Consider the following 16,978-nt stretch of genomic DNA (forward strand, 5'->3'; position numbering starts at 1 on the left):
GATCCTCCTGCCTCAGCCTCCCAAGTAGCTGGGACTACAGGCATGCGCCACCATGCCCGGCTAATTTTTTCTTTCTATTTTTAGTTGTCCAGCTAATTTCTTTCTATTTTTATAGTAGAGATGGGGTCTGGCTCTCGCTCAGGCTGGTCTCGAACTCCTGAGCTCAAACGATCCGATCGTCTCAGCCTCCCAGAGTGCTAGGATTCAGAGCTTACTTTTTAAAATTGCTCTCCATCCCTTGATTTTAAAAGATAGTATTGTTTAGCTGGCTTGACTGCAAAAAGCTCACTAATTAGAAAAATATTAGCCGGATTCGTGTAGAAAAAGGAAAACCCTAAGTCAAAATCAACACTTAGTTGATGTGGAGGCATTCCTAGTTTTAATTTTTAGTTGATCATGTGGGGGCCTTGAGTTTTGCATGTAATGCATTCTTGTGCATTTCTTCTGTGCACATGGCATTATGGTAAGACTCAGACAACATCACCTGTCCAGAGCCCCACTCCACAACCATTCCTTGCTAGAGTCAGGGTTTGAACCCAGGTCCATCTGACTCCAGTGCTTGATTCCTCTACCTCATCACTTCCTTGACGAGAACTGTCAAAGGAGAAGATGAAAACTCCTTACTGGGATCTACTAGGATATTTCATGTTAGTGGTATTTTGCAGTCACTTTGTGGTTTGAGGCATGGTGCTGAATCTGTTTGACACATATCGAACAAAGGAAACATAAATATGCTTTTATATTTTTCTGGTTAAATAATAATTGGTCTCATTCATTATAAGAATTACCATCACCATCCTGCAAAAATCCCCAAACCCCCTCCAACATAATTTTATCTCTGTATTTGAAAAAACAAAGAGAAAATATCTCTTCACTGTTTTTGACGATTGACCAAAATTGTGTAGACACCTTAGAGTAGGAAGGTGCATTCGTTGAACTCAGCCTTCCTCTTGTGTAGACAAGAGAAGTTAGATGAATTAACCTGGGGCCCATAGCAAAGATAGGTGAAGCAGGCTTAGAGCCAAGGCTGAACTCCTCTTACCCTCACATAGTACATTTTTCTTCAGATACATCAAGATGCATCTCCTAGTTGACAGTGCCTTCACTTGTGAAAAAATATAACTCACAATTAGAATTTGCTTCCCCTAGCTAATGTTTAAGGACTACTATTTTCTCCTTTTCTTTTTTCTGTCCTCTTCTGGATCCCCACCTCCAATTTATAGAGAATTTTTCTAGCCACCTAGAATAAGACTCCAATGTGAAAATATAGTCAAGAGTTTAAAAGCCTGTCTACCAATTTAATATCTATTCCATTTTCTAATGGTGCCATATATAAATGGATTTGTGTGCTATGTTGGAGGAGATACATTATCCGAGAATATTTGAGTTATAATATGAGTAATGATTGCTTCGTGCTTTCCAGGGACAAGCTGTGTCTCTGTGGCAAAATCTTCCAGCATCTTTATCTCCTCCTTCCCTCTTCCCCCATCCAGAAGCTCATATAACCTAAACTGGCAGGAAATAAAAATAGATGTGTGTTTTTCAGGGATTGGGGGTCTGAGGGGGCAGTAATCACCATGCATTAGGTAGCTTTACATCGTACCTAAAATTGTCTTTTATAAACTAACCTCCAGACCAAATGTGATCTATGAAACATTGCACAATGTTAGTTATCTTAATATAAAAATATAAGCTCGTTGGATTTCCTTTTGTAATTCTGGTAAATCTACAGTTTAAATTATCTACTATTCTGTCAAAGCTGTAGAGGCATTCCTCTAATGGGGCAGGGGTGCAAAGGTCCAGGAATTGTGCTCACCCTAAATGGCAGAATAATTAGTGAAATCATTTGCCTTCTCTCAGTCAAAGCAGAAGCCTCATCCCTTGGTGGTGGGGAGTAGGAGAGGGTCACTGAAAGTAGCGTAAGGAAGGTCTAATTATGAGCTGCGATAGCTCAGGCTCGGGTCAGGTCATGGGTGAGCCTGCAAGAGGGGAACGTAGCCTTTTCCACTTATTTGACCTGGGAAATGGAATCTTTTCCCCACCTTGAAAAGTATAAAAGGCTGTTGACAGATGTGAAAAGGATCAAATGCGACAATTTGTGTGTTTAAGACTCAGTGCTGGTTTTCACTGTTGGGTGCCTGTGCCTTAAAGGTAAGCTGGCCAGTTTCTTCCTTGTCTGTCCAGATCCTGCTGACCCACAGTTCTCTCCTGGAAAGGACCTGGATGCAGCCCAAGCTCCTGTGCTCTGGCACCAGGAACCCAGGGAATTTCGCGTAGCTGTGCTTGGTTCCTCCATGACCAGTGCAGACTAGAATTTGAAGGACCTCCTTGTGACTGAAATGTCATGATGCTGTTTCATGTCTTTCAGTAACTAACCCTAATTATGTTTTATGGACAGCAAACATTTCTACCATTCATTTCCAACAATGCTATCTGTCGTTGATTCCCAAGCTCATGGTCTCTATCCCCTGGGCATTGCCTATGTAGACCTGGCATTTTCCCATGTGCTGAATGAGAAGACAGATGATGCATTACCTTTCCTTGTTCCCAGCTGTGCTCGTCCTAATACCTCTGATTGACCAGTCCCTTTACGGACTCTAGGACAAGGAAGAGCTTAAGAACTTGAACATGTGATTTTTAACAACATTTTGTTTAATTTTTATTTGAATTCTTTAAAAAATTGAAACCTGTGAAGCACCACATGTACTCACCATCTAATTGGTATTAACTGATCAACACTTATGTGCACATATAGTAATAACATTCATCGCGTGTCGGGGAGGTGGGAGGAAGGGATGGGTATATACACACCTAATGAGTGTGGTGTGCACTGTCTGGGGGGATGGACACGCTTGAAGCTCTGACTTATGTGGGGCAAAGGCAAATATATGTAGCCTAAACATTTGTACCCCCGTAATATGCTGAGATAAAAATAAATTTAAAAAAAATTGAGGCCTGTGGTCTTCTTATTATGAAGGGATCTCTCAAAACCTATGTATAGGCCGGGCGCGGTGGCTCACGCCTGTAATCCTAGCACTCTGGGAGGCCGAGGCAGGTGGATCACTCAAGGTCAGGAGTTCAAGACCAGCCTGAGCAAGAGTGAGACCCCGTGTCTACTAAAAACAGAAAAATTAGCCGGGCATGGTGGCACGTGCCTGTAGTCCCAGGTACTCGGGAGGCTGAGGCAGGAGGATCGCTTGAGCCCAGGAGTTTGAGGTTGCTGTGAGCTAGGCTGATGCCATGGCACTCTACTCTGGGCAACAGAGTGAGACTCTGTCTCAAAAAAAAAAACAAAAAACCTATGTATAGCAATTAGTTTTAGCATGTTGAACACCACAGCATCTGTGTTGGTAAGTTGCCTTTATTGTAGAATTCTATGAGTAAAAAGTTAATGGATTTTTTTTTTTTTTTTAGTTTTAGTAAATGTTTGAGTGTCAGATACAATGCTAGGTACTAAGAATCCAAAAGTAAATTAAATGATTTTTCTTCCCATAAGGAGTCTAATAAGATAGAGTCCACGTAAACGGAATTTCAATATTGTGCTGTAAGTACAATAATTAGTACTGAGGAAAGTGTGTGGGTGTTTCTGTTTAGTATGTAGTATGTATTTGGCTGAAAAGAAGGCAAATACCACAACTTTCAGGCAACAAAACTATTGGAATGATATATCTTTGGCCAATTGAGATACTTTGTGAAATAGTTTCTTTCATGTGTCAGAATCCTCTCCTCATCTTTTTTTGGAATAGGGTGATTAATGACTTAATCTTTAAAGTCACGGCTGGTGCCATATTATAATACACTATTAAATCCTTGTCACTTCCTGTGTGTCACAAATGGGAGTCTGTCTTGTCTCAATGGTTATTTTCTCTTTCTCAGTCCCACCTTTTCTCCATGTGCTGTTCAAAATTTCATATGACACTGTCTTCACCAAAAATGTTAGTTACTGAAGTAGTAACAGTTGATTAAGTTCCCCATCAACCCTATTGAGTGTAATTTACTGCCTGTCACAGCTGTGGGCTTCATGGATAACGAAAGCAGAGCATGTTGTGAGTCAGCAGTTTTTGATTTAGTGAAATCCTTCTAAAATTAGTTAACTTGTATTTCAGATTGCTTCCAAGTATGATCATCAGGCTGAAGAAGATCTTCGCAATTGGATAGAGGAGGTGACAGGAATGAGCATCGGCACCAACTTCCAGCTGGGCCTGAAGGACGGCATCATCCTCTGCGAGTAAGTACCAGGCCCAGGTGTCTGCTTCTGCCCTTCCGTCCTGTCCACGGGCTTCTGTCTTACCCTTCTTCCCGTTGCAGGGTGTCAGACCTTGATATTCTGCAAATGTGTTTAATGCTTTCCTTTAGTGATGTTCAGGAACCAACTTTGTATGCCAATCCTTGCTTTTGTGTGACCAATAAATAAGGCATCTCTCATATTTTTCTTTTCAGACTCATAAACAAGCTGCAGCCAGGCTCAGTGAAGAAGGTCAACGAGTCCTCATTAAATTGGCCTCAGGTAACAGCCAAACCAACAACCTCCGGTTCTAGTTGGTTACTTTTTATGTAGTGAAAACTTGATTTCAGGTTTGGTTTGGTTTTTTATTTTTTGATCAGAGTTTTAAAGTGGACATTTGAGCCGAAATTTGTGCACATGGCTATGTTTAATTTTTTGGTCAGTTTTTTAAAATGGTTCCATAATTACGTATTGAACTAGTTTTGTAATTATTAGGTATTTAGCTTAGAAGTTTCCTATATTTAGTCTGTCTACTTTGAGAAAGGATTTAACACAGCTTACACAGAGAAATACAACCCAGACTGTAAGGATAAACGGGGAAAAGCAAGGCATTTAACATAACAACTAATGGTTGACTTTGAACACTGTATCAGATATAATCTTACTCATGAATGTGTATGATTAAGTAAAATTGGGTATTTATTTGGTCTTGAGTACGTGTTTTGAGCTACGAGAAAATGAGCATTTGGTAACCACACATTTTAAAATTAAAACACAAAATTATTTATTCATTTTAAAGGAAAAATATAATTATTAAAACTGATGAAGTTAAACACTATATTTTTCTAGCAGATCATAAAAGAAATACAAGCCAAAAGTATACAGTTACGTATTTTCTTACTATGAATTATTTATTAACATGAGTAATTATGTACCTTTTGACAAAGAAAATTTCAGGCCTGGATAGCTTTGACACAGAATTCTTAAAAATTGTATAAGGAAGATCTTGCCCTTAGAAAGCTGAAAAAACTTAACTGCTTAAAAATATGAAGACCATTATGTGACCTACATTTAGAAGTACACTCTCTTTTCACTCTTTCCTTTTCCAAAGAGAGCTGTGTGTAGTATGTATTTGGTTAAGAATCTTTGCCAGGTAGCTTTCTGTCTGGCATCTTGTAACTAACTAGTCATGAAGACTTAGAATCCTTAGACACTATGAATGTCAATATTTAGCAGCAAAAGTTATATGACTCTTTTTCCTTTATAGTTGGAGAATATTGGCAACTTTATTAAAGCTATTCAGGCTTATGGGATGAAGCCACATGACATATTTGAAGCAAATGATCTTTTCGAGAATGGAAACATGACCCAGGTTCAGACTACTCTAGTGGCTCTCGCAGGACTGGTATGTATGTGTCTTTAATGGCTGGTTAAAAAGCCTCTACACGGTGGTGATGAATTGCGTCATTGCTCTCCCATGGGGAGGTGGCTGTCATTTCTGTAATTATCAGCTTTGTGGAAAGGCTGCTGACATCACCACCTCACACTGGATAGCTTAATTAGAACACTCACATTTCAAAGGGCACGGTGTATTCAGTAGAATAGCCGTAAATATTTTTCACCTCTTATTTGGGTCTTACCTAATGAAGCCTTTGTCTGTAGACATAGCATTTCTTTGTTGTTTCTTCTGTGAAACTCTGTTGGCAAGATATCTATTTAAATGTTCCTTTTCATTTAGTGTGCATGTTTCTGTCTAGGCTAAAACAAAAGGATTCCATACAACCACTGACATTGGGGTTAAGTATGCAGAAAAACAAACAAGACGTTTCGATGAAGGAAAATTAAAAGCTGGCCAAAGTGTAATTGGTTTGCAGGTAAGTAATGTGGTGTTGCTTATTCAATACTTATGTAATATCATTACTTTTCTCCATGCAAAATGTTAAGTCTCTCCTAAGTAAAAAATAAATAGAAGTACTACAATGCAGATTTTTTAGGATAAATATGTGGTTTATACAATTTATATCTATTTAAAGCTCACGAGATGATGATGATGATGGCTTTAGAAGAAACCTCAGATATGCCACCTGACTTGACAATTGTTTTTCTAGGAAATGAAAAATTTTTTTCTCTAATCATATTGTCTTTTTTTTTTTTTTAAGAAAATGCACTTTATAAATTCCTAAATATTATTGACCAAATGAGGCAATTTTACAAAACCTTAATGCCAAAGTCATTTATTTACATTAGTAAAGCATGATATAGCAGCCAAGCCCTATTAGAAATTGTCAGTTTAATTCTTCAGAAATACATAATTCAGATGTTTTCTTTCTCTTCACATTGTTCCCCTGGAGAATGTCACAAAAACATCTTTGCTAAATGCCCTAAATTCTATGAATTTTCCTCTCCGATACCGGCTTGATACAGTGCCCCTCTCGACCAAGTCTATGTGAGGGTAGATTTCCTTTTATGCAGTACAAAATTGTATCAGTGGTGAGAAATTGGAAACCAGAATTTCCAAACAGTAGTCAGTTGGTTAAATTATAACTCCATAAAAGGAACATGTGATATAAAAATGATACATTAGAGTTTGAAAAGATAGGTTAAGGGGGAAAAAATCAGGTATCGGGTCATAAAATACTGTAATCAGTGTGTTTTTTTTTTTAAATTAAAAAAACGCACATATTTTGTATGTATGTGTATTTATGTGCATCCATTGATGTACACAGACACATAAGGTAAAAACTCTAGCGGGATATTCACAAATGTTGACAGCAAATATCTAGATGGTAGTATTGCAGTGACTCCCCCCTCCCTTTTATTGCTTATATATGTTTTCTAAGTCGTCTTTAATAAACAGGTTTTACTTTTAGTAATAAAGGTTTTCATTAATAAATCATATTTTTAACAGAAAACGTTCAGCAGTAGAAACATGTCCCGAACCAGTAGAACAGGGTGCACTGGTTGGTCCTGAAGCCATATTGTTCTCAACAGGGAAGGGAAGTTAATTATTGTTCCTCTGAATGTGGCTGAGTTCAGATTCCTTATTCTGCCTTTCTCTGGCTCTATCCAGTGATGAGAAAGTTGGAGGAATAAAGTGTAGTTCTGTTCCCGTGAAAATGTTGGTGATTTTGAAATTTGGCCCTTATTAAGCTCCCAGAGAGAGACCTGGCATTTGCTTTCACATTTTATATAAAACATATCTAGAGTGGAATGGCATATTGCCTGGCCTGAGATTGCTTCTGGCGATTTAAATGACTGCAGCGAGTACCTCTAAATTTGGTTATCTGTGCTATAGAGAGTAACGGGAAAGAGTAGTAGAGGAAGTTATTCATAATTCTGCCACTGTAATAACTTAGTGTGTCCATCCATCTGTTCATGTGTGCATGTATATATATGATTAATTGTCCTGTGAAGTTTTATGTACAGTGAATTTTTTGAAAATATTTTTATGTTAGCACATGAAACTTGTTTGTAAATGCATAGAGGAAAGTTTGTAGTTGACCGGAATTTCGGCACTTGTCAGTTTCACCCCTTCTGTCTTTTTAGTAGCACAGAAAGTTTTGTTTGTGTTGTGTATATTGTTGACATCTGATAATTAATGCTGATTTTATTTTTTAACTTAAAAGATGGGAACCAACAAATGTGCCAGCCAGGCAGGTATGACAGCCTATGGGACTAGGAGGCACCTTTATGATCCCAAAATGCAAACTGACAAACCTTTTGACCAGACCACGATTAGTCTGCAGATGGGCACTAATAAAGGAGCCAGCCAGGTAAGCAATACCTTTTTATACTTGCAGCAAAGAGTACAAAAGGGCTGTTTTAAGTTAACACTTATTAACTAAAAGTTTAAAGAGGGTATTTTTTGTATAGTTTATTTAGAGTATTTTCTTTCAGGAAAGTAGATTTTTCTGGGAAAGCAAAAGAATCAAAGGACCTTTTCTGTAGCAACAAAAGTATGGTGTGGGCTGGGTGCGGTGGCTCACCCCTGTGATCCTAGCACTCTGGGAGGCTAAGGCAGAAGGATAGCTTGAGGCCAGGAGTTCAAGACCAGCTTGAGCAAGAGCAAGACTCTGTCTCTACAAAAAATAGAAAAATTAGCTGGGTGTGGTGGCACACACCTGTAGTCCCAGCTACTAGTGAGGCTGAGGCAGGAGATTGCTTGTGCCCAGGAGTTTGAGTTGCAGTGAGCTATGATGATGCCACTGCACTCTAGCTGGGGCCACAGAGGAAGACTGTCTCCAAAACAGAAACAAAGAAAGAAAAAGGTGTGGCTCATGAGTTTTTTGGGCAGTTAGAATAGCTGACCTTTCTGTCTAACCAGAAGGAAAAAAGACACGTTTATGACAATGTTCTTGCTCCAAAATTCAAGTAAAAGAGCACTCATTTAAATACTGACTTTTTTTAAAGGAGACCTTAATTAAGTTGGTAGGTAAAATTATCTGTGTTCTACTAAGAACTGTTTAGCATTCTATTAAATGTGTCAGTAAAAGTAGATGGAAATGCAACATGGTGAAAATACCAGTATTCCAACACCATATCTCAGATAGAATTTCCTAGATAACCAGCACCTCGGAAAGGAAGTTTCTGTATCCATTTGAGAGCAGACAGGTCTCACATCCAATAAGAGTGGGGATAAGGTTTGAAAAACATTTTCTTAATGCCCCCAAGGTGAGATTTATTGTTTGTCTTTTATGAACATGTCCTGCCAGGTGTGGCATTGTATCTCTCATAGCTGTCACTCAAGTTTGCTGTTTTACCCACTTTAAATCTGTAAGTGTGTACTTGATGTAAGTGGAGAAATGAAGTATGAGTTACTGTACTCTGAAAAAGAGGGGAGTAGCTGTTCTTAAGGGGCTGGCTCTTCTGTATCTCAGAGCCTTTTGAAAAGACTCAACTCTGTAAGTTTTGCTCAGCATACTTTTTGTTGAATATATTAAAAGCTTTTGAAATTGGTAAGCTGGATAGCGTATATGGCCATAATGAGCATTCAAATGTAACTTTCAGGCGTGCCAGCGTTATGCTTTGTTTTTACATTTTTTTATGTCTAATCCTTTCCTAAATCCAAAGTAGGTAGCATTGTCTCCATTTTGCATACGAGAAACTCAAAACTAAAAGTAAGTTAACTTGTTAGAGGCTACATAGCAATTTTATAGCAGAACAAGGATTTGAAGGAAGGCCTGACCTATTTTGAAAGCCAATGAATATTGCTTCATTGGAGTGATTTCGTATAAGGATATTTGCTTAAACTATCTTTACCCCTGACCCAAATGAAAGTTACTGTATTAGTGTTCGTATTCATTGTCAGTTTTATAATTTATAAAATATTCACAAGAGTAGATTCCAGCTAGTGTTTTAACTTTTATACTATGTTTTAATACCAGGCAGGGATGTTGGCACCAGGTACCAGAAGAGACATCTACGACCAGAAGCTCACATTACAACCAGTGGACAACTCGACAATTTCTCTACAGATGGGAACCAACAAAGTTGCTTCCCAGAAAGGAATGAGTGTGTACGGGCTTGGGCGGCAAGTATATGACCCCAAATACTGTGCTGCTCCGACAGAACCTGTCATTCACAATGGAAGCCAAGGAACAGGAACGAATGGGTCGGAAATCAGTGATAGCGATTATCAGGCAGAATACCCAGATGAGTATCATGGCGAGTACCCCGATGACTACCCCAGAGAATACCAGTATGGCGACCAAGGCATTGATTATTAGATGCACGCAGAGGAGCCCAGTATTCAGTCCATTGTTTTTATTCAGTGAGAACCAAGCTAGCCTTGAGTAATTTTTATCTTGTCTTCCTAAAACACTATTATGCTTATTGTACCTAATAAAAGAAATTGCCTTACATACATTCCTTTTTCCTTTTTCTGCCTCTTCCCTAAATAGTTGCCTTTTAGTGCTGTAACAGTTAAATCCTACAGCATAACCAGTAATTCACATATGAAGTAAAAAGGAATACTGTGAAAGGGGAGTACTCTTGTCCAGCCAATTCGTTTATTAAAGATCTATGCATTTTTACAATCTTAAACTGGTATTTTCAAACGATAGGAGACTTTTTTTTTTTTTTTTTACAGTTTAGTGTATCTGGTTTCTACATGGAAGACTAAACTCATGCTTATTGCTAAATGTGGTCTTTGCCAATTAAATATAAGATGCAGCATTTTTTAGAAATTTACATATGGATGTTTCTACAGTATTGTTTGCTAATTTTTAAATAAAGTCATGATCAGTGTGCATTTGTGATTATATGTGTACTCATTCTCTTACGTAAGCTGACAAGGTCTTTTCAGAGTGGAGTTTCTGAAGGAGCATGTATAAAAATGGCCTGCAGACATTTAGGTCTGGGTGGTGCGTTTGCTCTTCCTGTTTGTGCCAATGTATCAATGTAGAGTTGCTCTGTTTTCTTCAACTGTATTTACTGCTGCATTTCTCAGCATAAACTTATCCCATTGTATTTTTTATAAATAAATATTTTTTTTGAACATTCATATGAACCACAGGCTGATTATTTTCTGGCTAGTTTCTAGATAGGAAGAGTCAGATTTTTTTTAAAAAGTACTTCCCCATGTACTGTTATAAAGTAACATCATTTTATTTACTCCACACAACCTGCACTCTATGCTTAAGAGAGAGAGGCTTAGAAAAATGAAGGGACTTGCCCAATGCACATGACACGTGCTAGCCAGGATTCAAGTCGTTATCTGACCCTCGTTGTTTCACTGTGACTTGGCTGCTTCAAATTCATTTTTTTTTTGATTTATTTTTTATTTCAGCATATTATGGGGGCAAATTCATCTTTAATTCAACTTAGAATAATCTTAAAATCATCTTCAGCGATACTGATAACAGTAGGGAATTTTATACTCATATCCTAGGGTGAATAAATATGAGTAAGAAACGTACTGGATCAGGAATAGGATGTGCTGTTTGATAATAAGCTAGGGTGTGTAGTAAAACCTAAACATTCAGTCCTGACAGAGAAAAGGTCAGTTAAATGTAATGGAAACAATGCAGTCAGTAAAATTGGTAACTCACACAGTGACACTGTCTCAGCCAAAAGATTTCTTCTGATAGGATTGGCTCTATTAGATTTGGGGGTGAAAATGTGCCTGTTTGTTTCTTTGCTAAGACAGATAAGGAAGATACATGTGGTTTGAAAAAAACCCATAAAAATGAAGTTTACTTGCGCATCATTCCACAATGACTAAGTTTAATGCTTCTGAGGAACTGCTCTGTAAATCTCTTTCCTAAACGAAACTGCTGGGCCTAACCTAATTCAATGGTGCTGTTTAAGAAAAAAAGTAATTTGCATTTAAAGTAGATCTGGGCTGTCAGGCTGTTTCTTGTCATTTTTGAAGATGTGTTTAGGGAAGGGAAGCCTTATGTCTTTACTACCTGCCCTGCCCAATAAATCAGATGGATCCTCCTGTTAGGAGAGGTAATCTATTTATTGCTCATCTAACAGACACAGGGTTGCCAATCAACATGTTAATGTTCTCTTTGTTTAAAGCTTTAAAAAGGGAAAGCTCCCCCCCGCTCTCCCACCATCTAAGTAAGTGGGGATGGGGTCCAGGTAAAAGTGTTTTTAAAAATCTTTCTCTAGGCAATTCTCAGGTGGAGTGGTGGTTGAAAACCACTTCTTCAGAATGTCTGCTAATTTATAAAAGAGCCTGGTGCTTTTACCAACTAAGTCATAGCTGGTTAAACTTCTGCCTCTCTCCTGTACATGCCCAGTTCAGGTGGTAGTTCTGGTTAGAGTTTAAACTTTCGGTCTTTAGTGTCACTAAGTCTAAGAATTGTACTTGGAAAAGTTAATATATTGAGCATATTTCCAGGATTGGATGAGTAGGGAAATGTCCTACCCTATATAAGAGCAACATTCCAAGCTGGGCATAGTGGTACATACCTGTAGTCCCAGCTACTTAGGGACACTGAGGCGGGAGGATTTCTTGAGCCCAAGAGTTCGAGACCAGCTTGGCAGCCTGGACAACATAGCAAGACCTCCTCTCTATTGAAAAACAAAACAGAACAGAACAAAACAAAAACCACCACAATAATACAATATTCCAGAGATTTCTGCTAACAAAATCTTTTTCTTAAAAAGGTTTATTTATTGGTCGTAACCTTAAAAACAAATCTGAGTTTTTACATATGGTGCTTTTTAATTGATGCATATAAACATGATTTTAAAAGTCTGTCCTAATTGGTACAAAAATAGGTTACAAACTTATGGCTCCAGTATTGTAATCTGGTTAAACATTAATGACAAAAACAATGAAGAAGAATAGGGTCTATCAAGTCTTGCCTTTTTTTTTTTTAATTCTAACTTTTCTCTAATAGTTTTGTCTTTTATTCTGTAAATGCCCCTTAGAAGAAGGAAACTTTTTACAGGTACAAATATCTAATGGGCACCTATGTCACAATGGGCTGGAGCTCTGTTCCCTCTTCATTCCTTAAAGAATTCTTGTCCTGCTGTGCACTGTTTAGTATGTTGCTCCTTTTTACAAAACTCTGAAAAACAAAAGAATGAGTTAGATCAGTATTATTATGTATCTGCACTGTTCATAATAATATAAGGGCCGAGGGAAACGTCTCCTTTGCCCTCTGAAGTTTTGCTGAAAAATTAACTTGCAAAAGGCAGATTCATAGAGAAGGCTCTAGATTTATTAGCGTGTAGAGGGGAGAATCACAGTGATTGCCTAACCATGCAATGGGCTACAGATAGTTCTATATTCTTTTTAGGGGAAAGGGAGATGGGGAAGTGTGAATGATTTTAGGGGGGTAGTGATTTTCAAGGGAATTTAGTGAACATTAAGAGCATATAATGGCTTAGGACAAAGTCTATTGGGCAGAGCAGACAATGGTTTGTGACAAAAGTACATCCAGGTGTGTAGACAGACTTTAGTCTTTGTTTCTGCAACATAAGTTCAGTGAATGAAAACTCAGGGATATGACCAGAGGTAATTGTTTTCTTCTTTGGTGGGTCTGGACTTTAGGCAGCTAAGGGGACTTCAGAGAACAACTTCATCCTATGCTTAGGGAGAGACAGAACTGAGAGGAGAGGGGAGGAAGGTCAGAACTCAAGGCTGCTTCAAGTCAGCATGTCAAAGCACCATATTTGGGGTATTGGTTTCTCAGCCCCAACAGTAATCATTTACAAAGAGTTCTTAGTTATATAATTTTGGAGAATTGAATCCTTAAGAACGTTTTCCCTATTCAAATAAATATTTTGAGGGTTATATTTCAAAGTGGATTTTTAACCGGAAAAGTGTGAATCAGGGAATGAAGATCTGACTGGCTTCATACCACCATCAGAAACACTTTCTTTAGAGTACTACAAATAAGTCAAAATAAATAAGTAAAAAAGTAAAAATTGCATTTTTATATTTTATATGGAGAAAGATGAGGATACACTAAGTATAAAACTACAGTAGTGCTTGTTAAACTTCAGTGCCTGAAGAGTGCTTTGAATGCTCTGCTTAAAAGAAAAAGGGCTTTAACACTTCAGTTTGATGGCAACAGCATAAAAGAAAATTATTAAAATATCAGGTGACTCATGCAACGAAGAAGAAAAGAGATGAGACAGCCTTCAGCTGTTAAATATCCCTGTCTACTCAAGATAAAGCAAATAAGCAACAACTGTGTTGCAAAAGCTGTTACAAACAGCTGCCTGCTATTTCCAGATATAAGCAGTATGGGGGCTGTGCTCACACTGGGTACAGGGTGTGGCTTTTCTCGTGAATAAAGGGCCTGAGAATTGCAGATCTGTCAATACTGGCACAGAAGGTGATTAGTCTACCCTGGAGCGTGCTCTGCCTAAAATACCGTGGGTATGACATGATGCTTGGGGATATAGAAATGCTTTAGAAAAAGATCAACCGTTACACTTCCAGACCAACCCATTAGCACCAAAGGGACCTGGACTACCACCTTCCACCCAGGGTAGAAGTGCTGCTCCTGCTAAGGACTCCAATTCAAATTGTTCTCGGGACATTGAGGCCATGGGATAGTAGAAGCCTACAGAGCCCTCTGGAAGAGAAAGTGAGGCTGGGTACGGAACCTCCTTTGTGCGTGAATCTTTTCAAAACTTTCTGAGATTGTCAGGATGGAGATTGTAACAGGAAATGAAATGTCTGCTTACCAAAAACTCTTGGTCCATAATGTAGGGCTTTTCCGATGATCCATCATTTGTTTCCAGATCAATAGCAAAACACAGGAAAAGTGCATCTAGCACAGTTTCAAACACAGATAAAAAACTATGGGCTACTAAGTACGCAAAAAAAGCTACCAGTAACAGAGGGATTGCCCACACCTGGAGTGCACGGTTGTAGTTAAATGCCATCAGTCCTCCAAAAACAGTGAAACACACTACCAACACCTGTCCAAAACAAGAGGGTGTTGAAAATCTTTATAAATTGGTTGGTTAGAATATTTTTTAAAAGATTTTTTGTCAGTTACAAGTAATAGTTCCATATATGTGCACGTGTGTGTGTGCACAATATTGCAAAGAATGCTTGTCAGAAAATTTGGCAGAATGAAATAGAAGAAAAAATGAAAAGCTATGATATCAGTAGAAAACCCAGTTAATAGTAGGTGGAAAGGGTATATGTACTTTCATTTTATCTGTGCCTAGCTTTTGTATTTATACAGATGTAATAATACCTCAAAATTTTTATTGTCTTTTCACTTAATCCCACAATAAGCATTTTCACTTAAAAACTTTTTTTATAAATACCACTTTTTAGCAACAGCGCAACAATCCATTGAGTGGATATACTGTAGTTTAACAGGTGATTAGTTTTACCCTGGGGATTGAAGTGAGAAGGCTTTCCAATGATGGTGTGAGGAGATAATAGGCTTAGTCCAGGCTTTTGCTGTATGTAATTATTATTTCTATGCACAGGATTATAGTCCGTGATGTACCAAATTCTTTAACAGATGTAATGGAGTCCATCTGGGGTCCCCGTTGCCCCTGGATGTCCACAAAGACGCACATGGAAATCTGAATGCTATTTCATTCAAAAAATCAAAGAATCACTGTTTATCACACAATCATTAAAAGCTCATTAGCCATTATATATTCCTTTTGGGAAACAAAGGAAAATGAGTGATCTAAAGTAAAATAAAAAATAACTATTAAAAAGACGAAATGTCATTCCAAAAATTTTTGGAAGCAGTTATTATTATAGAAACTGTATCACCCACAATTCTGCCAAGCTAATGGAAACATTAAACATTTAAATACAACTACAACTTAGATTATTCAGGCTATTTTGAAAGGCATAATTATTTTGCGTTTCTATTGCTGCCGCTACATGAAATGTCTTGGGCCCAGCTGAGACTTGAATGTGTGTGTGATTAACACAGACCTGTGAAATCCAAGCATGGTGTTACATTACCAACGCCCACCTGTGACAGTAATGCACCAGAGACCTACACCAAATACCACAGAGGCACAAAGTTTTAAATGAGCAGAAAGTCCCCACATTTGGCAATGGCCAGGTCACAACTGGAGACTAACAGCTTGTTCACTTTTGGGCACCGCTGAAGGCTGCGGTGTTCACGTCAGATACGGAGGAGTGGTTAAAAGAATGGAGCAATGTTCAGCTTGGAATGCAAAGGCATGGTGGGAAGGGCAGGCATTTGAAGGGCAGTCAAGGGGAAGCAGGATCAGGCAAACTGAGACTGCAGAATCGGGCCCAGAGGGTGACTGTGGCCCAGTATAAAGAGCCTTCTGATTTGGGCATGGTCAGATAGGGTGGGGTGGGGGCTGGCCACCACTCTGAGCAACATTTCAGTTACTCTTCCCTACAACCTAGAAAGGGCATGGGGTCATCTTTATTTCATAGCTAAGAAAACTAAAGTTTAAAACTGCAAGGATTCAAAGTCGGGGCTCTGTCCTTTAGACCATGTGATGTTGCTGGAGCTCTGAGATGTTCCTTCACTACACAAGATGACACACAATTTCTTAAAAAAAAAATTATTCAGATGACAGGACAAATGTCACTGTGGCTCCATTTAGGACATTAACAATTCTATCTTACTTATAGTCTTAATGCACTTAAATAATATGCAAATTTCATCAAGTTTCAATACTATTTCTATATATTTTTAATGAAAAAACCCTATAAACATTTACATTCTAAGGTTTGCAGCATTTTCGTGTTAGACATGAAAAAGTGGCAATCAGAATGATAGAGAGAATTGATCACACAGGTAAGAGAGTAAGAGTAAGATTAAAATCCTGGCTACACCTATTGTGGAATCCTGAACAAGTTATTAAACATTAGTTTCATCTTCTGTAAAACAGGGATACCCCAGGGATGGTGGATTTAAAGGGGTAACGAAGCACAGCATCTACTACACAGTAAGTACTCTAGAAATATTAGTTCCCTTTCAAACTAATTGTCGCAGGGCTCGATTTTCTGAATGCTAGCCTCCTTTGTTTAGTCAAGACATCTCACCTTTCCTAGAAAAATGATGAAGTCTCCAAACCAGTTAACAGATGTAAAATGACTTGGATTCTTGGATAACATTTTGAATGCATCTTTTGCTGATGTACAAAAATCTGTCCCATTAATGGCAGTTGTAGTATATGCATTCTGAAACAAAAGACAAGAATTTAAAAATGATTTGTATAATTATTGTTTAAATAAAATATGACCATAGAGAATATTTGCAGAATAGAGAATATTTACTCTACCACTATCTCTACCCATAACAATATTGTTTTCAAAGA

The 16,978-nt window shown here is 38.1% G+C and overlaps 2 protein-coding genes across 2 annotated transcripts in view; one reads left to right on the forward strand and one right to left on the reverse strand.

Annotated features, from left to right (window-relative positions):
- CNN3 (calponin 3, acidic) overlaps positions 1-10,727 on the forward strand; it is a 29,522-nt gene extending 18,795 nt beyond the window's left edge. Inside the window, exons 2-7 of the mRNA XM_012661108.1 lie at positions 4,107-4,228; positions 4,441-4,507; positions 5,493-5,630; positions 5,983-6,099; positions 7,852-7,998; positions 9,610-10,727. Coding sequence (XP_012516562.1) covers positions 4,107-4,228; positions 4,441-4,507; positions 5,493-5,630; positions 5,983-6,099; positions 7,852-7,998; positions 9,610-9,951 — 933 coding nt within the window. The 3' untranslated portion in view covers positions 9,952-10,727. The remainder of the gene's footprint in view (positions 1-4,106; positions 4,229-4,440; positions 4,508-5,492; positions 5,631-5,982; positions 6,100-7,851; positions 7,999-9,609) is intronic.
- A 1,788-nt stretch (positions 10,728-12,515) lies between these two features.
- Positions 12,516-16,978, reverse strand: part of SLC44A3 (solute carrier family 44, member 3) — a 77,052-nt gene continuing 72,589 nt past the window's right edge. Inside the window, 3 exon segments of the mRNA XM_012661109.1 lie at positions 12,516-12,750; positions 14,381-14,617; positions 16,704-16,841. Coding sequence (XP_012516563.1) covers positions 12,652-12,750; positions 14,381-14,617; positions 16,704-16,841 — 474 coding nt within the window. The 3' untranslated portion in view covers positions 12,516-12,651.

Source organism: Propithecus coquereli, unplaced genomic scaffold, assembly GCF_000956105.1.
Source record: "Propithecus coquereli isolate 6110/MARCELLA unplaced genomic scaffold, Pcoq_1.0 Scaffold7, whole genome shotgun sequence".
NCBI lineage: Eukaryota > Metazoa > Chordata > Mammalia > Primates > Indriidae > Propithecus > Propithecus coquereli.